Genomic DNA, 23,863 nt, shown 5'->3' with positions numbered 1-23,863 from the left:
CTCAACACTGGTGGTTGGCAGGCAGGAGAAAAATGTCAGATTCAGAATGACCTGATGAGAGGTTAGTGTGCACAGCACAGAGATTTGCTGGAGTCAGAAGAGGCTGGTGTGCAGGAACTCTGATGTTATACATCACAGTCTGGATACAGGTCTGAAGTAGTACTAATGTTACCACTACATATGTTGAAATCTCTAATACATTGTCTCAAGTGACATTGCTGAAGATTGTAGGTTTAATAATGTGAAAATTTGGGGTTGTGCAGTTAGTAAGTGATTTTACCAAATCTCTGTAGCCCGCTCCTCATCTCTGCTTGAGGCTAGCGCCTCAAAGCAACATTAGTATTTCCATGATCCAGTTGAATCTTTGCCTGAACTGCTGGCAGTAGAGTTGCATTGTGGGTATGGTAGGTGCCAGGTTTTGGCAAGGAAGAAGAATATGTGGAATAAAAAAAAGCCGATATCTCTGATTCTGCTGCATCAATTTTGATCCTTTTTTTTCCCTCGATGTCCATTGTGAGTTCGATGACTTTATTTTTGTTTAATGACCTTAAATTAGTCTGCCAAAACCCTCCACACTATGAAATATAAACACACACACACTCCAATTCCAATCTTTATCGGCTAAATAACCAGCTAGCCCTTGACAAATGCCAGACATAACGGAAAGATGGGGTTTCTAAACACGCCAGAGTTTTTTTAACACTGAACAGGCTTCTACCACAACCCAGCTCTGCACATTTGGCCGTTTGTTTCAAGTTGTTGTGTGAATTTGTTTAAAATTCCCTTTTCAGCTAAACAAACACACACCATAATTGCAGATAGTGTATTGGGTCATTTTGATTGTAAAACTTTTATTTGTAAGGAATGACACTGGAAAGTAACTGCAGTAAACTTTTAATCTATATGTTGTTATTGCTGTGCCAGACTCCATTTTTCACTGTCCAACATTGTCGGTCAGCTCACATTAGTCATCTCTTTATCAGTGTGCTCTGTTTGTTTGCTTCTCCTGTTTGTTCTTACTTAGACTTCTTTATGTAGTACTTTCACATAACTTGTGTTAAGCAACTGCTGTTTATTTATTGTCTCTTTTTATTTTTCACTCTGTAGGTCATTCTTTCTCATTTGGTAGTGATTATGAGGAGAGAAGCAGAAGTGCAGTCTAGCCAAAGCACCATCACCGGATGGTGCAATACAATGCCTGTCTGAGTCCATCACCTCTATAAATCCTTCAGCCACTTTCAGGAAAGGTCTAGAGAATCCTGTCATCATTTTTCTTTTAAGGGAAACTTTCACCAGTAAACTAAGCTGACTTATACGATATGAGCGCTTTTCCTTCAGAATTAATTCATTTGAATTTGACATTTGAGGACACTGAAGTTTAGTTTTGATGTTACACAAAGACACATTATCGCTGGTGGAACGCTCAGGTCTGTAAGAGGTGTTTTATTTTAAATATGAGTGAAACCATTGCACAAGCAGATGATTGTCTTTCCCTGAAAGGCTGGGTTATTGGCATAAACATAGCTGAACTCTTTTGCCAAGTCTTTAGCCTCATGTAATGGACTGCAGTGTTGCAGCATATTTAATGGACTGGAAATCAGAAGAAAAAGCAGTTTGATGACTAAACAGATTTAAAGCATATTAGGAGGGAAATGCTTCCCTCAGTCATCTTATTAGGCCTGAAGACTAAAAGCCAGGCACAGTCTGTTGCGTGGGAGAATAAGAAAAGACACATTTCACTGCAAAAAGTTTGAGTTTGTACAAAAGATGGTGCAAGTTGTCCTAGTGTAAATTGGCGTGGGGTTTGTGGGAGGAATTTGGCTTGGGATCTGTGTGATGCAATGGATGTTGTACAGAGTTAACATATTTTGTTCTCTTGTGGGACTATGAGTGGATGTTTTATCAAATGAAAGAAGAAAGTTGATACAAGATCCCCTAACACAGAGACCCCTTATCTGCTCTCGACTGTCTGTTTAGAACAGATTTTTCTTGTAAACATCGATGAAGGCAAACGTCTTCATCTCTTGCCAAACTGTCCAGTCAGACGTGTGGGCTGCTCTTGCCTCCCCCTTTCTTTGTCCTTTAGGTTTTCTTATCACCTTCTTCCCCATCCCTTTTGTTTTTCATACTGATTTACAACCTGCCAGAGACGGTTGACTCTCACAGTTTGACCGCACAGAGAATTATAAAGGGAGCATCAAGGGGCTGCCACAGGCCAGGAGAATTCATAGGGAGGAGCTGCTTGTACAGGGGCCCATTGATGTCACACAGTGGCTTGGGTAGTCAGGGTCTTGGCACAAGGCCGAGACTAGACCAACGGAGCCAATTGAAGTTAAGGGAGAGAGCCAAAAGAATAACTGGAAACTGCATCAGCAAAGGCCCTTCAAAAAATGCTCTCGAGAAAAAAAAAAGTCTGAAAAGCAAAACAATTGTATCTTGAAAGCGCAGGAACAAAAGTAGCAAAGGTGAGTGATCAGGGTCAGCAACAGTCATGATTCGGAATTCAAAATGAAAGAATGAAAGTCACAAAAGGATGAAGGGAGGGAAACCAGGCACAGAGACAATGAAGCTCATTAGAAGAGAGTATTTAAGGAAAGCACCTCTGAGTTATCTCTGTGTGAGGCACAATGAACTCCGTAGGAAATGCCATTCATTCATTTACCGCATGTGCGTGCAACACGATTCAGGTAAAAACGAAGGCGTATTTCTGGGAAGACCTTTGCGTTACTACAGTTCAAAGTCTCAGAGTCTGTGATAAGTAGAGACTCTTGTTATAATATCTCAGTCCCTCTTATGTTCCGTGTGTCTTCAGGGCAGTCAAGTGATATTCTTTTTATTATTAATAAATTCTGCACTGAAGATGAAAGGGAAGTGTCTCATTGAAATGTTTAAACAACAACAACAACACAAAGCAAGACATCAGCGAGCAGGTCTGTTTCACAGATGATCCTGACTCTCAGTCCGTTCCCGTAACAAATGTCACCATGTTTTCACCTGGGACTGCAGTGCCCCCTTTGGCCAATATTTAAAAGGAAGTGACTGAACACATTTATGAGGAGCAGCAGCCATTATGCAAAACTCACCCTGCACAAGACACTCTCTCTCTCTGTGTGTGTGTGCGTGTGCGTGTGTGTGTGATGACAGGTGCCTCTGTCCATTGCGCTGGGCGAGTCTCTCTTTCCAATGCATTTGTGTTTTGCTCATAGGCAATTTGTTGATGGTCTCCTTAGACCTAATTTGTTGTGCACCGGTCTGACAATTTCCATAGCACAGGCCTGAGCTCATCACTATTCTCTTGGATCAAGCTCTGGCAGCATCAGGTAGCAAGTAAACGAATTTAATATTAGGGATTCACACTGTTTCCCCAGCATGCTCATTGTGTCTCCAGCAGGCCCGGCTCTGAAAACAATCTACCTTCAAATGAACAGAATAAAGTATTTGGTGGCGAAAGGCATCACAGATAAATGAAAGCAGAAATTTGTATTTATGAATGTTAAATTCTTGAAAAGCATCACGCTGGAGAGATATTCCCAACTTTTTTTTTTCTTTTTAAAGCCGTTATTCATTTCTAATGCATTGAGTCATAAAATTGAGCCAATTTCAAATCCACGACTCTCTCACTTTTCCAAACCCAATTATATTGTGGCTGTTACAGAAGTAAAAGTAATTAGAACTAGGATTTATTGTAATTAAGTCACTCTTGGAAAAAAATGTCTCCAAACTCAGACTTATTTTTCCACAGTGAAAAGGTTGACTCACCCCCACTTATATCCATAAAACTCAGCAGTACCAGCTTTAAACTACACACATGAGGAGCATGGTAATTAAGGCTGATTCATAGAGTGACTGTGGTGGTGATTAGCGAATCACATCACCATTGTGTTATCCTCAGCTGAAAATATTGTTAATGAGGTATTACATTATGTGCTAAATTATGTTAATGAGGTTTTACATACAGTATATAAACACCTCCGGGATCAGCCATGTGTGGGAGGACACTGGCTTGCGAATTATAAAAGGCACATAAATTGATATTAAATGCTAAAAATAATTCTATCATCACTCCAGAGTTTTAGCACGTAATTTCAATACTGCAGAGACGTGGAGCAGAAATAAAAAAAAAGCAGCTCATGGCACGTCAGGTAAATATATAATTTTGATAGCTTTTGGCTTTTTCCCCTTGTTGACTGCATAGAGATGTAAGAATAGAACCATGCTGCATTACCTCATTAATGTCTCTGTCAATACGAAGGCAGACAGCAATGACAGCTTCCTGTCTGTCTTTACAAGCCCTCCTCAAACGACTGGCACTGCTTTTTCTGGAGAGATGCATGTGTTGACATTTCATAGTCGCGAAAACAAGGATAATTGTCATATTACCTACCCCCCCCACGACTGATTTTTGCAATAGGGCAGAAATGGAATCAAACTAGTGTGGAATTAAACTGCAGGAGGACTATTTTTAAACTTGGTGCTGCAAGCAAAATGTCTCTCTACAGCATCAGTGTGAGGTCTGTGCATTTAATGACACTCTACACCAGATGGGAAGGTTTGAAAATTGATGAGTAATGTAGTTATATCCCATTTTATACACAAAAGAAATGCTGGCTTGAAGTCGGCATATTGGCAGATTTTGATTCTTTGTGAAAAGGTCATAACAATTACTGTTCATTTTGTTTGAGATAGAGTCCAAAATTCTCACACTTAAGGTCACACTTTATAAAATGCTTACATCACCTTTAATTAACCTTTAATCTCAGCTGTGAAGTATGACATATATTACATGTCAATGGAGGCTGTGCCATGTTTCCATTTGACAAGGCTGCATAGAAAAAATGTGTCCCTACACTCTGCTGTATGACAACACAGTTAGCTGTTATGTAAAAGGAGCATGAAGGATGGTTTAAAGTCCTTGAAACATTTCATAAAGTGTTTTTTTTTTTTTTTTTTTTTTTTACTGCTTTGTTTGTGTAACACAGCACACACTCAGTGTGGTACACTCACCAAAAACTCATTATAGGCAGCACAGTAGATCCCATATGGATCGCTTCACAGGGTGAGTGAATATTTATACCAAACAATTTCTTTGTGTTTCTAATCAGTCCCAGTGTTCCACCTGGAGATTTACACCACTGCCAAACTTTCTCTGCCTGCAACACAGTCATAGACTCCAAACCCTTTGGCTTTCACACAGAAGTTGTTATCTCATTAACAGGCCAAATAAGTGAGACTAAATATTTAAAGGTACAGTTTGAAGTTGAAGTCAATACAGAACATTGGGACTATTTTAAAAACATGTGATAATATCTTTCGTTTACTGTCAGGATGCCAAGATGTTCTCTCTGGAGATGACCAATGCCAAGCCAATGAACCTCATCCTCACATCGCCAGACAACGCCCACTGCCTGTGCAACATCAACGCTGATGTTAACCTCTATGTGAGTAATGCTTCTTTGTTTTTCTATGTCAGCATTCAGGCTGTGCTCACACCTAGCATTTTCTAGGGTACGGAATGGGCCGATACATGCGGAGTCAAGGGAAAATAAGATGCTGATCAGGCAACATACCACTAAATTGTATTTCACATTTTACTCTGTTGTATGTGATGTGGTTAATGAGCTTGCCATTGATACAAAAGATTGTTTAGTAGCTAATCATGAAAACAGGTTGCAGGGACACCAGTATAAGTGGTTATTTTTTCAGCAATGTATAATTTTCAAATTTCTCCAGATGTACTTAGCTCCTGTCAAGTACCAGCTGTTTAACATACAGTCAAACTGCCACAGCTGTGCAACTCTCCAGGCCTGTTAAGAGACAGTGAACCATGTTGGCTTTCCATGGATGTTCCCCAGTGGCTGGCTACGCTGCACGAAGCACTTTGTGTTTTTTGTGTTTTTATTATCCACACCATAAAATTGGTAAGATAAGTTTTAAAGTGGCCAGCAACAAGAGGGGCTGTTGGCATCGGCTGTAGAATTAATGTTCCAGTGAAATTAGAAATTCTGACTTTTACGCAGTGTCATTCGATTAAATCTGTGAATTAAATGTAGCGAGGCCGCAAAGCAACTTTTACTCCGCTGCTTTAGTGTCTAATTAAATAGAGGAATAATACCGTTATATGGGCAAAGTATTGCAGCAGTTTTGGTATCGTAGTGTGTCAGACTAGTTTGGTATTTAATTTGGCATTGGTGATGAACCTGACAAGGTGAATCAAACACAAAGATATTGTTATTAAAACAAACCAGACAGTCCTTAAATGTGGTTTTGACAGAAAAGTCTTCGAATAATCAATCTTTTATCACCAAACTAAATAGCCTTTCTTTAACAGGAAATTGGATTATAATGGACTGAGGCGGCTAAATAAATGAGATTGCCTGGAATATTAATTCTACATATGCTAATGATGAAAGTACTCATTTCTTTATGAATAACATTGATTAGTTTTAGTTGGGATCAAGACATGGAACTAAGGTGCCGTGGAGTGCAGATAAGGAACCTTATTCTCATAATCAGTTATAGTAACTTTGATTAAACCAATGTTTAAAGCATTATGCATCTCCACTTGTTATAGAACTTGACTACAAAATAGGTTCATTGGTTACTTTATTGGTCTGAGCATGAACAGTTTCAGCCTCCTGTGCTGTTTTGTTGCACCAATGTGTCAAGTCTGCTTTACACATTTTGGTTTTCGGTGAAAGCGTTTCATTCGTCAAAGTTACACTTTTGTACACTGATAATGTGTTTTTCTTACCTTAGAGGCAGTCACCATTGTCAGTTCATATCAGTTCAGCATGACAGCTGAATTGAGATCTAAAACTTCCTCGAGAGGAAGAATCACAGTGAACATTTTATCAGCTTCATGTCTTTCCGCAAACTTATATTGTCATTGCGCAGTCTCGGATTGTCATCCTGGGAACGCTTGAGACTTGACAGTCGGCTGCCAAACGGTAACCTCGAAAACCTAAGATCCTCCAAAATTCACATTCCCTCTATCATGAAGTTATGGCTAGTTGTTTGTCATCCATGTTTGAGTTTATGACTAAAGTGCAAAACTGTTTGGCAGCTGACTCCCACATGTCAGAGCTTTCCTCCTGCGCATGAACGCATCATTTGGAAGAATTCACAACTCTGTCCTTTTAACCACAACAACACACAAAAGTATCTTCACATTGACAAAAAAGATGAATTAATGTTTACCATGTTTGTTACCTATATGTCAATGTACTTTCATACTGACATAAATTGAAACTACTGGAAGACGGGAAAAAATGCTTGAAAAATGGTCAGCAGTATTGTAAATTCTTAGCAGATACAGGTGACAAGCTAACACGTAAAAAATACATGAATAAATAAGATAAAAACCACAGCTGACCAATCACAATGATGAAATATTTATAGGAGTGTCATCAGTTAGTGATACGCTGACAGCAGTGTGATACCACATCCTGTATCATGTCCTGTCGAGAGCCTGGACAACATTGCCTGTGACTACAGGATGTTTTTGTGGGATGAGCAGTATCACTGGGGGATAATAGTGTTTTAGTGCAGATTGCAGTGTAAGAGAAACAGCATCTGTTCTGCGTCTGAGAAAGTACGTCACCAGCTTGACAGCTTGGCACAGTGTTGCAATCACAGCTCTTGTTGGCCTCAAGAAGCTGACCTGAGTACACACGGCTGTTAAAAAAGCACAAAAAACACGAGAGCAGCAAGATTTATTTTTAAAGTCTTGTGACTCTTCGTACTTTTTATAATTGTTCGTTAGTTGCGAAAGCAGGTTTATCACTGTATTTTACACATTATGTAGTAGAACATATTTATTTATTATACACTTAATATACTTAAGTGAAGAATCCAAGCTGCTTTTTACAAGGCAGACTGATGGGAAAGAAGTATCATCTGAACTTTCTGTAGTATCATCAAGACAGAGACATCTTTGAGTTCCTTGAACTTTCCTGTGAGCCTGCAGAATATCAAACTAATTTCACAGAGACTAATCTTAGTTAAATTCCACTGTAATCTTTCAAATGACTACCATTGTTGTTTCCCTTTTTCTTCCCGTCCGTCCTCTCAGTCCTTCCCTGCCTGCCTGCTTGTATCGTGACTAGTTTTCCCTCTTTTATTTTTGGAGTTTCCCTTCACGCTATTTTTGATATTGCGTCAATCAAATATTCATGTAGAAAGACCAATGACTCCCTCAGGCTTACTTAGCTTTCAACTTTTTTTTTTTTTTGTCTCATTTTGTGATACAAGGACACACACGTATACACGCACACAAATAATCACACGTACTAGACATGTCAGGATTTCTGTTTTGATTCACACTTGATAAACATTAACAGTGTGATTCATATAAAAAACACCACCAGTCCTCTCTTTTCACATTTATTTATTTTTTTACTTACACGTAATTTTGATGAAATGTTAGCTGTGTTGCCTTGTCCAAATACCCTGCTGTATGCTAGTTGCAGTGTTGTGGTGATAAAAACACTCATGAAACAAAGGAAGCTGAATAATTTTTGAGTCAGAATCCACTAAGCATGTATCACACTATCCATGAATTGTGCATTTTAAGCTAATAAAAAATGAATACACAAGCTAATTAAAACAAAGCACATCAACATATGAAAAAAAGTACCCATCATACTGTATGCAGCTCAGTTTATTGGAGTTTTAAAATTGCACTGGAAAAAAAAGATTTCCTAAAAACCTTTTCAGGCTGATGATCTCATTCTGATGTCCTGTTTAGAAAGTTTAGAGTTTCCTTCAGCAAAATGAGCTGTTCTCAAGTGTCAGTGGGCATAAATGTTTACAAAATGAAGGGTCGCAGTACTTACACAACATTTTATTTTCCACTTCAGCCTTTGGACTGCTGAAGGAGAGAAGGAAAAATCAGTGTAGATTAAAATAAATATAAGTTTGAGCCCGAAATAAAACTGAAGCACATGTTCTTTCCTCAATTGTTATTCACTGAGGGCTTTGTTACATATTTCTAACTGTCTAGAAGCATACTGTAGTCAATCTCCACTCCTCTATTCCCCTCCCTGCTTATTCATGCAAAGCTTAATGTAAACTCCATTATTTCCCATTGGCCCAGACGAGGAAACAGCGGTGTCTAGTCGATGGGATGGATGTATATATTTATACCTTGTATGGAGCCAGATTCCAGCCGACTGTGGTGACGCACAAAGCTAAAAAAGGTCCCATTTCCTGGCCCCACTCAGGAAGCAAAGGAAAGACCATGGCTCCAACAGGGTTGTGCAACTGGGCTCGTGGACACTCAACCATAATAAACATTTCTTTTTAACAGGACCCTGCTCAGAGAATAGAGGGAGAGTTGGGTGGAGCAATAGAGGAGAATGAGAGGGATGGGCAAACATGTTTGATATGACAAAATGTGAGCAGACATGGGGTAAATATGAATAAATATAAAGCTGACTCACTCAGGTCTGTGTTATTGTAGCAGTGGGTAACAGACAGACTCGTGCATTTTAGGACGTAGGCGATCCTGACTGTGTCCTTTCTGGAAATAGTATTTCATGAAGCTAATTGGCATGACTTGGCCTCTACTTTGCAGGTAAACAATGACTCCACAATTGTCCTTCATGGTAATCAACATCACAACAACGTTCACAAGCAACACTTCCCCACTCAAGATGAGGAGCTGGTCAAGTGGGCAAGACAGAAGTTCGGGGGTGTGACATCATTCACCACAATCAGAAACCTGAAAACAATCTCAGCGACAGGAACAAATGGTGAGAATTATTTGTGTAACCTGGCTGATATAATGGCAATATACTGTTCTCCTACTAATTTAATAGTGTAATAGTTCTCATAGTTTGAAGGGAGTCTTTTCCAAAGTGTGGTAACATGCCAAAATTTGAAATGGGGATGCATGTGAGACAGCATTATAGGATTTCATCAGAAGAGAGGACTTTCTGCCTGCCTACAAATGTTTCCCATTTGTCAACCGTGACCGGACGGTTTTTATCTGGGATTTGCTATCTGCATCTTTCTTTGCTCTAAAACAGCATTTCTGGTGCTGTAGAGAGCAAAGTAATTACATTCGGCACAACATAGAGCTCCAGCTTACATAACTCAACTGTGAATCTGCAGTACAGTAATCAGGGATGGATGCAGTGTTGTTTCCAGGGCTCCCTCTGTCTACTAACCTCTTCTCTTATCTCAAGTGTGTATAAAAACCCCTTCTGATGAAGTCACAGAGAAAACACTGTGCTGTGATGAAGACTACATTGCATTAAAAAAAGCAATGCCTGTGTATTCTACCTGGCTTTTTTGATTTTTATATTGTAGGAAGAGGACCTCAAAACTACACTTGTCAGGCGCTGAATTGTAATAATATATTAGTGCAACTTATAACCAGTATAAAGGATCAGATGATTACTATGTGCAGAGTTGACTGATAGATGTGACAACAAAACGTGCCCCACAAAGATGCTTTACATATAGACCCGGACTCCGTGCTGTGTCAATATTACAATTGTGCGAGTGAGCCGAGCACCGGCTGCCATATGGCACCTGAAGGCAATGAGGGAATAAACAGTCCACTGAAGTATATTGCTGTGACACAATTCTATGATATAAGAGCGGTGTGTAGAATTTAGGGCTATGATATTCAGAATTATGTATTTGAGCGTTTGGGAACTATTAATTCCCCACTTAATATTTCATCCATGTTGTTTGCATGCTCATTCTTTTCACATATCATGTGTACATACTATGACTGTCCATACTAATTTGGAAAAGTCTTATTCGTGATCGTTCTATTAATTAATCTTCTAATCCTTTATTACACACGGCAGTGAGCTAAACAACATCATGAGCATTTACAGAATTTAATGACCAGACCATCTGTGGAGACTTAAACAAACCTACCTCAGAAAAGTTGTATTTATTTTGTATATATGGAGCATCATGCGTGCAGAGCTTTGAATTTGCAACCAAACCGATTTTGTACTGTATAATCCAAAATAAGCAGCACTACTGCTGATTTTAAAGCTCAGTAAACCTCTCATAATGCTGCATGTTTGAAACGCAAATACCCGTACGTTTACATGCTTGTCATATGGGAAAATCTCAAGTAGTCAGTGCAAATCCTTAGCTCGGATAAAGTAATGTGCTGGGGGACTGAGCTCGACGCTCTCAGTGCTCACAGGACGCCATTGCATGTGACAAAACATTTGGAACGGGAAGCCATGGACAAATGGCCAGCGCAATGCTCGAGATCGAGGCGCAGGAGTGCTGTGATTTAAAGTGAGCTGTCATGGCATGAGCAAAGGCTGGACATTTAGAATATTATTTGCTGCTATTGCCAGCAGCAGTAGCAGCGGGATGCTCAGTGCAAGCACAATTATTTCCTAGCAGAACCTCCTTAAGGCGGTCTGAGCCGACGCAGAGCTCTGACATGGGTTTAGAGCAGTGATAATGCTGGAATAGTGGTGGCTGCTTTCAAGTCCAGTGTTTGTTTCTTTTACAGTATTTTGCATGGGTAATTTTTAATCTCTCTCTTTATGATTACCTGTCCTTCTCCAGGTCTGTCAACTATAGGGTGTTACAGCAGGTGATGCCTGTCTGGCAATGGCAAACTGCTCTTTTCCCATTTTAATTGTGTTGATGAAATTGTGATGAAATGCTATGTTTTCAGCCACCCTCAGTTTTAGCGAGTGTTTTCACTGACTCACAGTCCACAAGGGCATTCAAATTACTCAAGCAGTGGAGCAGTTTACATCGCTGTTTTGTTGTATCCCTTGGCAAGTAATGGGGTGTGAGGTGGACCTGCGTAGGCCTTGTTGGAGGCGTTTGAAAAGTCTGCACAGTGACTACACAGCAGAATGTTGCCAAGTTGAAGGCTCGCTGATATGAAAATACATGATCTTCAGGTTTCTTGCATGTCTGAATATGATTTGAAATTCAGGTCACGCTACTGCTGGTGCAAAAGAGGCATGTTTAGCAGTGTTAAGGAAGCTACTTTTGAATTCCAGTTGCCCAGCTACAAGCCAGTCAGGACATAGTATCACAAAAGTAGTTTAAAGTGATAACCGCACTCCAAATCATTCTAGACCCCTGTAGGCTTGAAAGGAGGTGGTTAAAAGCTGGTAGTTTCCTCTGTTCAAGGAGGACAGTAACAGTCAGGTTGAATTCAACTCACAGTGCACTGCAACGGTAACAAGTCTTTATAGTGGGAAAAATTTTTCAAACCACGTAGCGTAATCCACTCCTCCGTGTCAGCGTTCATGTGCTCAGTATGCTCCAAACACTCATATACTTTAGCTCAAATATGCTGCAAATAACCGCACTTTGCTATGGGTATGATGAGGCTATATGAAGTGATGTGGGGATCATATATCACCCCCATTTCCAGCATAGTGTATTGAAACGAAATGTTCAGCAATTTGAGCACTGCACCAGGGTGCACCCGTAAACCATCCGTCACCATTATTTGGTCAGAGGCTGAGCATATGTACTCTCAGGAGAACGCTCCTGGAACATCCTCCACAGCGAGGAAGGCAAGGTGCATCTGTGCCTGCCCCAGCCGTTTGGTCTCCTGTTACAGACTGGGCTATGGCTCCCCAGTGCTGGGCACCAAATAAAACAGTCAGTTTTGTTACCAGCCACACTGAACGGAAACAGCCTCTCAGAGCATCAATCTCGGTGAAACTACCCTGTTAAATAAATGAAAAAATAGGCTTTAATCGTAATTGCTTATTGCAGCCACTACCTCACTGCCACATTTAAGTACTTAAACAGAAGTGCTGGCAGTCAATTTTTTTTGAAGCTGTTGTCTTTTTTATTATATGGGATTATGCATGCAGAAATAATTTTATTACTTATTATAAATATAATCCACTGGACTATCCATTTTTGTTTCGCGTCGATGGAAAATGATTGTTTGTGGTTTTACAGGAACCAAACCTGGCTCTCGTTACTGCACGCTTAAAAATGAAGATGCGTCAGAGAAGCACTTTGTGGAGATTGAAACAGCTTCCTCGTTCAAGTCTTGCTCACCAGAGCAGCAGAACCAGGGTGATGAGGCTGAGCTTCACATCATAAACATCCCAGAGAATGCGGGCATTCGGTAAACCTTGAGACTCACAAGAAATCTTATGTGTTGTTTTGCTATCTTTGTTGGCGAAATCCCTCTTGTAATTTTTGATTCTTCACATTGCAGCAATGTGTCACTTCGCGTGGACAGTAGGAAGACCAGCGTGTTCCTGAGAGGGCCTCAGGGCACCACATGGACCATCCTCAATCCACAACACACCCAGTTTGGTGTAAGCTCAAACACACGCACACACACATACACACACACTCCAGTAGTTACAACACAGAGAGTTAGCATATTTATGGTTCCACAACCACATGTGAGGTAGGATTTATTAAGAGGACAAAGATTCCACACTATGTGATTATGCTGTCAATAGTGTGTTCCATCTCACTAAATGATGGTTAAATGATTTTGTACACACAACAAGCTTTCTCATGCTTGTGAAAATGTGCTTGTTATTAAGTGAGTACTTGTATAAGACAGTCTCTAAGTGTTTTATTTGAACTCGTCTCTTTCTACAGTCTAACAATGACATCCTGCTGCCCGCCATGACACTCAGAATCCCGCCTTTGCTTACAGTGAACAATGACAGTGCAGAGAGTGTACAAAGGGAAGCTTTAAATCATTTTAAAGCCAGTACTTTCACCAGCTATACTGAACTGAGACCAGAGGACTCTATGATTTTACTGGTTCTCGGAAAAAAAGACAACCCAGCAGGTAAGTTGATAAAAGGTAAAAATGTGTTTTCAACTTTGAGGAGTTTTCTACAAAGTGAGTAGTTTTAATACAGCAAAAAGCCTTAGCCCATACTTAATACTTGTTATAGAGTGACTGCGTTAAACATTCTCACACCATCATCATCATTGCCACGTTCAATGTATTATTTTACATACACAATGTGCTGTTCTGCCATTTGAATGACCCTTTTGATTTTCACTAAAGATTTTGTCTTGAGGAGGCTGTCCTTAAAAAGAGTGCTAAAATATCAACGTCTGCACTGGAAAGGACAACTATCTGTATTAAGTTCACTAGAAATTCAAGAAAGTGCATTAACAGTGATAAAATTGATGTCTATGGGTTATCTTTTGTTGATTTTTTTTAATTTCTGCTATTTCTCTGTCAGTTACAGAAACAGCAACAAAATCTGTCATTCCCATGACAACTAATGCTCCTCATCAGATGCCTCTGTTGATGCAGCTGTACACCTCCCCAGACTACCGTTCTCCCCTGGATCCTAACACCAAGGTGCAGAGTGACAAGAGAATTTATGCAGAGGTAAGAAATAATTTACACTCTTGGCGGTTTTTCAGGTCTCCTGATATTTGCCCCACACTAGAGGATAACTGGGTAGATTTTGGGTCCGATCCTCTCCTCCTGACAAGCGTAGGGGTGACGAAATATCAAACATCTTTGATATTTACAACATGAAATGTTCAAGTGTGAAAGGAACTGTGGAATGGAATATTGAGCAGAGCCCTGCAATGGCTAATGAGAGCAAGGTGACAGGGAATCGTAACCAACCGGGTGCAACCGGGGGTTTCGGTGCAAAACATAGCACACACAAGTTCTGAAACTGTTTAGTGTAAATGCGGTCCTGCACATCACACCGGGTGTGTGCGGTCTCTCAATAAAAATATTAAATCTGTCTTTAAAATCAGTTAATCCTTTAGTAACTCAAAAAGTAGTAACTCAACTCATGTGCAAAGATAGCTAAAAAGAAAAAAGGTGGATAATGTAGAATAGCAGAAACTTGGTTTCTTGTTTACTTGCAGCTAATATATGATTTTGGTCAGTCTGTTATTCAAAATGACTTTACTGCTTATCTGATGTCCATTTGACAGATTATTGTGCTTCTTCCATTCTGTTGCAACTCATTTTATCTTTTCTCTGTTTCCTGCAGATTTCAGGGCACACTTTAGGGGATATTGTCTTGACCATCAAGGTGATCAGCTGCTTTGTGCGCTCCAAGGGCTCATGCCCTGTAGTGAAAGAGCTGCCCTTCATACCAGAGGCCTGCTCCTTAAATTCTTGTCCCAACAGCACCCGACTCAGCTTCTCCTTAGATCAGCTCCAAGAGCTGACGTCCACCACATGGGACCTGGAATGTTCTGTCAAACTTTGCCACAGTGAGGTAGGAGTTTATCAGTTTGTTAGTTTACACAGCACTTGAAATAAAGGTGGTCAAATGAAAGTGCTTTTATTCAGATATAAAATGTGTGTGTTTGTGTAAATCTGTTGCTGAAGCTTAAGTGCACATTTTGACAGGCTTATGAGATAGTGACCTTTTGACTTATCTAGTAAATAAGTAAATAAGTCTTATTTCTTTCTTTCTCCACCTCACCAGAAATGTGGAGATGGAGGAAGAGTGAAGAGGAATCTTGAGGTTACCCAGCCGTGTCTGCAACCACCAAGTGAGTTCAGTTTAAACTCCAAAATATGGATCAGCTAACTTTTTTTTGAGTCCAGTTCAGAAGCTACAGAGTGTTCATATTCTTCACTGTGGGTTTTTTCACATACAGGCTTCTTTAGTATTCTTATGATCTTCTCGCACTCAGTGCTCTTGTCTCCACTTTTAAATAAAACAAATGATTTCTACCCAGAATTGTTGCAGTGTTTACCCACAAATTCCAATTTGCTCTTAGGCGAAGAGGCCCCAGTCTATTTGTTTTGCTGATTTCTCTTTTTCTTTCTTCTTTTCCTAGTCTGACTTTCTTACTAAAACTGACATTCCAGAAAGTAAAAAGCATTTTGCAAAGCAGTCAAATACATGAAATGTCACACAGCTATACAGAAACAGAAACTATTCAGTGAGTGATCCTTTTTTCAGTTTATTTCCGTCTTTGTGATTTATTACTATTAAAAAGACACAGCAAACTTCTTCCATATCACTGAAAATGCACCAAACATAACAAATGCAGAAAGATCCAGTCTCCGAAATGATCCACACAAAATTGTGGGAAAAGTTGTGCTGATGCTGACAAACCCTTCCTATGAAGATGAATGTTTTATATTTAGTACTCTAATAATAAATTCTCTGAACTTTCAGAAGCTTTTAAATTGTAGAACTTTTAAATTTCCTTTTTGCCCTTAGGACTTAATTGCTAGTCTGGTGCTCGGCCAGTGAATTGCAGCTTGCTGCTATAATTTTCATTCCTATTGTTGCTTTCAGTGCACAACAAGTGCTGCGGGGGCGGTTGTCATAGCAGTGAACTCAGGATATGCGGTGAAGCCAGCAAGGGGTTTTGGGGCAGGGCCTCGTCCTTTAGGAAGGTCTGCAGGCTGACCTTGTGGCCACAATCAGATGTAATGACCCTCAGGGGAGGGGGGCGAAGTCCTTTGTGTTTCCAAGGGGGTCTGACCGTGTATGCTGTCCAAACACAGCCACTGGGCCCGATGCTATTGTCGGACCATTCAACGCAGTTAACTCAAACAAGGAAAGATGTCTTTCTTCAAAGAAAGAATAGTGTCCAGCCTGATGATTCATCTCTAGGAAAATTCTAATGATTCAATTTCTGACTAAAAAGACACAAGGAAGTAGATGCTGATTAAATGGGGCAACACTTGAAGTTCTTTTGTTAAACTGATAATAGATTTGTTTATTCCTTAAGCTTCCTTTATCCTCCATTTCCTTCTAGAGGAGAAAGATAAAAGTTATGTCAATGTTGCGGCACACTGTATGTGTTGGGAAGCTGGCTGAACTACTCATCCATGCTTTCCTGTTTGTCCTCTTTGCTGTTTTGCTTAAACTACATAATGAGAAATGTTTTTTATTGAGACTAGGACCTACTGAAACACTGGCAATGACCTCATTGTAAAGGAACACTGCTGGTTTGGTAGGTCTGTTTATATGGTTCCATTCATTAGCCCAGTGTCAGAGATATAAGGGTTATATCAACTGGACTAGTTGACTGCATTCTGTTGCAAGGCTTCACTGGGGGGGCTCACAGCCCTGGTTCGCTAGGCTGAGTGCTCCATTCAGCAATCATTCCTGTTTGGTAGTTTTCATACAGAGGACTCCAGGGAGTCACAGCACAGGCCTGCTGTCTGTATCCTCCTCTCCACCTGCACTGGAGCTTCTGCTTCCTGCTCCTGTTTACTCAGCTTTGCTGTCAAAGCCTCACTTATACAAACTAACACAGCAACTGATTTGGAAAAAAGTCTCAAGAGAGAGCCAGCTCAAGTTGCTGTGATGTTTCTGGCCCATTTGGGGTCAAGGAATGTTCCTCTTAGAAAGATCAACAAACTGGGTTGGCTGTCTGGGATGCAGTCAGCCCAAACGCCCACAAGATGTCACTGTTTCAGTGCTCTGGGTCATATTTAATTCACTTGATATTTGGTATTCTTTAATTACTGCACACAATTATTCAAATACACATGATGCACAGAGTGGTGGCAAGTTTCTACAGAACAAACCTGCTGTCTTCTGTCCTTCATGTCCTCTCTTTAATGTACTTCAGGAAAGGAGAGCTGTAATGTATGAAGCCCAGTATAGTTCTTAGCCTAGCACACTCCACCAGGAGGCAGGAGGCAGCAGAGGCAGGTGAGAGAAACTCGTACAAAGGTGATGATTAGTTTCTTCCAATGTTCTGGATACTTGTGGGAGGATGTCTGCAGGTAGCAGAAGAAGGGGAGAAGGAGAAGCATGTGTTTGCATACTTGTTTTCTTGATATGCAACACATAGCATACACACACTGGCAGTGTCTAAACAATTTGACAGCCTGGTCAGGCACAGTGCATATTGAAGAAGTCAAAGCTTCAATCATAATTATAGCTTTCCAAACTCCCAACTCCTGCTTTCTTCATCAAAATGATTTAAAAACTGATCTTGGTGGACCATTGTAGGGAAGTTTTTCAAGCATTTAATAATATATGGCATGTTTATTCAGCCTGAAAATTACTTCGATTACTGCCCAGTGAGTAGATAGTTTGTACGATCGGATGTTGGAGGAGTTAAAGGTGACGTGTGAGTGAAGGGGAAAACTGGCCACGATCTATTGTACAGCCTTTTTGAAATGACGTCTGTCTCAAGGTAATCCGTTCGTGGCCTTGCAAGACCACATAGAGAGAAGCGAAGCTGTGGGATGGCCTTGCCAGGCTAGTACAGTATGTCTATGCCACAGCTCTGTCTGTCAGAGGCTTGAGCGAGTTTTAGTGTTTGCCTGTTCTCATACTCTTTCAGAGCTGAATTGAGGGAAAATGATTTTTTATTGCTGCTGGCTCAGGGTTTTATGTTTTCTATTAAGTTTGTTAGCAGTGAAGCACGTTGTGTGGGGCAAGCCAGCACACAGCCTGCCCAAAGAACAGCACCAATGCCAAACTTGATTGTAAATTGAAATTTGTATCATTAAATTAGAACAGAGAAAATGATAGAGCACATTTTTTCCTTTTTTTTTTTTGTTTTGGTTAGGCTAAAGTCTAACCCTGCAAAAGTAATAACTGCTATTTAGTGCTTGGGCTTTGCTTTGTATTGTCACGGTAACTAGGACCAAAGGCCAAAGGGTTGTATTTAAAGACCATACCGTAGCTCGTACAAAGTGAATAGATTTCATGTTACTCTAGGATCTAGACTGTACCATCAATCTTTAAACTGACCTTTTTTGGGGGTTAAAAATAAATTGCTGGTACACAGTTATGCAGTTGAAAGCAGGATTTTCTTTAGGACAAAAACATATTGGTGCATGCCAGGAAACTCCTACATATTGAATTCAAGATGTTGCCTAAAAACATAGTATTCACTTGACACACGGTACAATTACTGTTTGGGTGTTGTGTTGAACTGCAAAAAAAAATTTGCTGCTGGCAACCAGTGCTTTGACTTCTTGTTTGCTAGGGTTCTCTGGAGAAATAAGCCAATCAGAATGGAGCCAACCCTCGAACTCTCTGCTATTACCCATGTGAAACATTTCATATATCTCTGCAAAGTATTTACAATATATACCCATATAGTGTTCACTATGACCGACCACCTACTCTGTATCAAGAACATTTTAAGTCTCTGCAAATGCACTTTCATACTGTGTTGGAATGAATGTGAATGAACCATGATGTCAGTTTTGGTTGAGGTTGTTGTGATTGCTGTTGTTTAAGTGAAGCTTGCATACATTGTTTTTTCATGTATATGTTTCAGGCCCACCATGCTTTGATTTTGGCCTACCAGGTGTTCTGGGCATTGCATTTGGAGGGTTCCTGATTGGAGTATTACTTATTGGAGCACTGTGGTTTATCAAAATTAAAACAGGTAAATTAAGGACTAATGATATAAATTTTCTGGTTGAAAATAGATTTGACTTTATGTTTGAATTGTCATTTTCTGCTTAATTCAGGGTACCCAACTGGGCTGGACATTAGCTCAACTGCAGCAAATCTTCCTGGTAAAGAAATTTTCTTGTCTTTCTATTGGTTCATTTCTTTTTTTCTTCTTAACTTATTGGCTTCTCCTTCATCTTCCTCCAGGATGTCCCTGCTCAGGATCAAAACGACAACCTGTTTCTACAAACCCTTCCCCCTCTGAGAACAGCAGCGCCAACGCTAGCATTGGAAGCACCCAGAGCACACCGACCAGCAGCATGGCATGAGATTATGGTAATCTCCACCACCAGCAGGACCACCATGTCCCTTCAAAGTCACCTATACGGGTTATGTGCTTTTGTCTTCTTTAGTAATGCTTAAAAAGCATTTCTCCCTTCCCTGCCCTGTCCCTCAAATTCTCATTAAAAAGCACAACCCAAGTCTTTGACACACCAAACCTGAAATGGATGTGATCTGGGAGTTTGTAATGGTGGATGGGGGGAGGGCGCCGGGTGACGGATAACAGAAGTCTAATCAATGGCTTCTGACGCTTACCTCTGCAGCCTCTCTGTAAAGTCAAGCTCCTAGACAGGAAGTTAAAGAGGGCAAGAGAAAAAAAAATTGGCTCCCACCAACAGGAAAAACAAACCATATCCCCCAAGAGCTAACAGGAAATTCACTGCATTCCTTTCAATGAATTGTGCTTGTGTGATGGCAGCACAATAATAGTTAGACAGGAGACAAACCAGTCAAAAGACTGACTTTGAAAAACAGATGAAAAGCTGTTTTGCATTCACATCTAAGCTACAAAAATACGAAGGGCTTTTGGCTAGGTCAGTCCAAAAAGATATCAAGAACACCTCGGGGTTTGGAAAGCTCAACATGTTAGGATCTCAAACCAGTCAATGAAATGCTCACTTCAAGGGGTATTTGTCTTAATTGGAGTTCGAGGTCAATGAATAACAGCTACCTCCTATTATTTGGAAGTCTGGAGCTAAGTTTAAACTTAACACTGGACTTCTCTGGTGAACTGATCTTATTTTCCGCCTTTTTTGTTTTTTTGTTATTTTCTGTCACTTGTGGGTCATATGAAACAAAGCTGCAGTGCCATTTTCATACTGTCCAATAGCTGTTTTAGAGCCCTCATATCAAAGTCAAGCTTTTTATCCCCAGAGAGATATACTTGATTTCCTAATAACTCCACAAAACCAATCTTAGATCATATTTATTGCCCAAAGGTAGAAATACATTATGAACCATTAATGAAAAAAAAAGTGCTTTCAGTTATGTGAGCTCAGAGATAATCACTCTTGTAATGAACATTACAGCATGCAGAGATACATGACTGTATGCGGAGCTGAGTAATGGGCCCCTAATGAGGAGATAGTGCCAAAACTCTGCATATCAGTTTTCAGACCTCAGACTTATATATGGAACTAAGTGCCACTCATACAGCAACGCCCACAAGGTGGAGTTTCCCCACAATAGTTTGACTGGAGGTGGAATTCCAGTACTTTTCCTTTGCACAATCCATTCTCACCAGAATCTGTAATGAGTCATTACTGACTGAAAATTTGTTGTATTTGTTGTTTTTCGCCACAGATTTCGTGTTTGTGATAGCACACGCAAACACATACATGGAAAAAGGCATATAAATATTGCATTAAAGTGTTTTCACAGACCTAGATGCAGCTATTTATGGTGTATAAACCATTACTCTTCCTATGTTTGAAGACTGACACTAAGCAAGTATTAACTGTCCGACCTGCCTGCTCATATTCAATGTCTTTTCATTCAAAATGTAGCCAGACACTAATGCTCTGCCCTGTCTTGTGACTGGAGATGAATGCCCAGAAGGGAAAGAATTTTTAGGCCTCTAATGGATGTGGTGGATCACCGGCGCATTCAGAGACTTTGACAAACAAGCAATCCTTGATCCCTGCTACATCCTCAAGTGTTGCCACCTCGATGTGATGAAACTCCTTGAGACCTTCATTCATTGTGAAGGTAACCTTAGGTACAAACAGCAGGCTAAAATATTCCAGAATGAAATTCTCATTTAATTAGTATTTCTTGCACAGAAGGAAATTAAATCTGTGGGATTCAAGGCAAATGTTTGTTTAAAACAAATGGGCTAGAAAACCCAATTTCCAGGTGAAAACTGGCAAACTCAGATGTGTGGACTCTTTGTAGGTAATTTTGATATAGGTATACATCAAAACCCCACAAAAGAGAGAGCTAAACACCTGAAAGCTTCCCAACACTGTTCCCTACCTTTGAACTCAAACTTCCTGTATAAGTCACCAGCTCTGAATACAGCCTATTTGGACTCCGTAGTGTAATCAATAGTAACCATAGTATAAGACCATATTATCTATGTACTGTTTGCAACAAAGCATGTGTCATCAGTTGTGCTTTAACCTCATGAAGACGGCTTTAAAAATCCAACTTTAGCTTCACATGACATGCTGAATGATATGGAAGCTGTCATTTGAGAGAGATCTTGAGATTTGCTTGTCAAAAGTATTAACTTCTGATCTCTACATTGGATAGGCTGCATCAGCCACTGCAGTGCTAATGCCAGACAGAAGCTGCATACATGCATAATGTGGACTTTCATGAGGGCAACAACTGTAGAGTGACGGTTGATCCGTGAACCCACTGTTTGTTTCAGTGTACAGATGTAAATGTATTTTATATTTTTATTGTCACTCTTTTACCTCTTTAAAAATATTCCCAAGTCTTGTCTTGTGGTGTAAGTAAGCAATTTGTATCCACAGTACATAGCTTTGACACATACATCAAAATTGTGATGTTAAACTTTTCTTTGTATACATTTGACACACTGATTTTATTCACTGATGCATATACTGTATATTCACACTCCCAGTAGTTACTCACCTTCTGATTTGGGTTGCCAGAATAATTTATTCACCTTCAAACCTAATCTCAAAAGCATCCAACCAACTGTGTTTGTAAAATGTGTCCTCATTGCACATGTGGTCTATGTAGCTTATTACCCCTCTCTCACTCAGTGTGTGCGTGCATGCACGTTTTTCTGTGCATTCCTGATTTTGTTTGTGTACTTGTGTCGAGACAGAGAACAAAGAAGGCCAGTACAAATTGCCACTTGAGTATTTGTGCAATATGATTAGGTAAACTTGTATTTAATGTCAATATGTAGGTTTTTTTATCATGTTTTTTTTTGTTGTATGATCTTCTTAACCTGCTTTGTTCTTTTTTGTATTTGGAGAACTGGGACAATTCCTAATCAAGGCACTTATCAAATGCATAAGATTTGCTTTGTATAATAATCTTTGTTTTTCATTCTCGCATAGATTTAAGTTCCGATTACATTGTAGCCACAGACAGTGCGTGTCACATCACGTCAAGGACAGAACATTTGGTTTGTTGGCTCTACCCTGTTTGACTTTTGCCCTTATGCTAGGATTCACCCTGCTGTCCAAAAACACGGCATATCTCTGTCGATACTGACATCCTGACATTGTATTGTCTGGAGTTCTCACCACGGGGAAGCCTTCCAGTTGAAGATTCAACACACGCAAACTTGTCGATTGCAGGAAAATTCAGAATTATAACAGTGAAAATGTGGCAGTTTGTGAGAATGTTTTTTTTTTTTTTTTATTTTAGTCAATTGCACCAATATTAGATCCACCTCCACCAAATGTCAGGTATTCTGTACCTGTGTTAAACCAGCCCCATGAGTACCAGGTTCTGTCTGAGCTCTCACTGTAAAATCAGACAGGCTGTCAGTTAATTCACTTGTTAACCCTGCAGACGCCTTCCTTACCTGTGACAACTTCCTCCTCCTCAGACACGGTTAATGAAATGTGTGTGTGTGTGTGTGCGTGCGCATGCATATACACAGTATATTTACTGTATGTGTGTGTGTGTGTGTGTGTGTGTGTGTGTGCGCGCCTGTGTGTAGGTGTACAATAGAGACTGTGCCTACATTTACGTGAGCGGATTATTCCTCCAGCCTCTTAACAATGTCCATATTCTGAATTTTTACCAAAAAATCTGAAGCCTTAACGACATGCCAGAATGTCTGCTTTGTAGTGTTATTTTTGTGCAAGAGTGGGCAGCCTTTTACCATTTAAAATGGGTCTATTTGTTGAGACAGTACTTAACTGATGTCATGTAATTCTATGTTGTCTCTGAAGAAATATATGTTTTGTCTGAAATTATCTTAATAAAGTAAATAAGACAGACGCCCTTTGCGTTTTCTGGGATCTTTCTTACGGCCTTGTGATCTTGTAATGCTGGAAAAAACAAACTCCCAGGACACCCAAGATCTTCCAGGACAACACACTTGGTAAAGTACACAGAATAAAGAGCCTGGAGTACTACACACACTACAACTTAATTAATCACAGTGGAACAAAAGAAGCATTAGGAATATACAGAATTTAAGATGTATTAGATTAGCGCAAATATAGTAGGTGAGGTTAACTTCTGTTTCTGATTTGATGGCACTAGACACAATGACT

General features: G+C 40.0%; 1 protein-coding gene across 1 annotated transcript in view; it reads left to right on the top strand.

Annotated features, from left to right (window-relative positions):
* The window catches only part of eng (endoglin), a 39,495-nt gene extending 15,911 nt beyond the window's left edge, over positions 1-23,584 (top strand). Inside the window, exons 4-14 of the mRNA XM_041960648.1 lie at positions 5,325-5,438; positions 9,575-9,752; positions 12,922-13,093; positions 13,187-13,289; positions 13,585-13,780; positions 14,187-14,338; positions 14,964-15,194; positions 15,408-15,474; positions 19,192-19,302; positions 19,388-19,435; positions 19,518-23,584. Coding sequence (XP_041816582.1) covers positions 5,325-5,438; positions 9,575-9,752; positions 12,922-13,093; positions 13,187-13,289; positions 13,585-13,780; positions 14,187-14,338; positions 14,964-15,194; positions 15,408-15,474; positions 19,192-19,302; positions 19,388-19,435; positions 19,518-19,639 — 1,494 coding nt within the window. The 3' untranslated portion in view covers positions 19,640-23,584. The remainder of the gene's footprint in view (positions 1-5,324; positions 5,439-9,574; positions 9,753-12,921; positions 13,094-13,186; positions 13,290-13,584; positions 13,781-14,186; positions 14,339-14,963; positions 15,195-15,407; positions 15,475-19,191; positions 19,303-19,387; positions 19,436-19,517) is intronic.
* The last annotated feature ends 279 nt before the right edge of the window (positions 23,585-23,863 follow it).

The sequence above is a fragment of the Chelmon rostratus genome, chromosome 19 (assembly GCF_017976325.1).
Source record: "Chelmon rostratus isolate fCheRos1 chromosome 19, fCheRos1.pri, whole genome shotgun sequence".
NCBI classification, from domain to species: Eukaryota; Metazoa; Chordata; class Actinopteri; order Chaetodontiformes; family Chaetodontidae; genus Chelmon; species Chelmon rostratus.
This window is presented reverse-complemented; position numbering and strand designations above follow the sequence as displayed.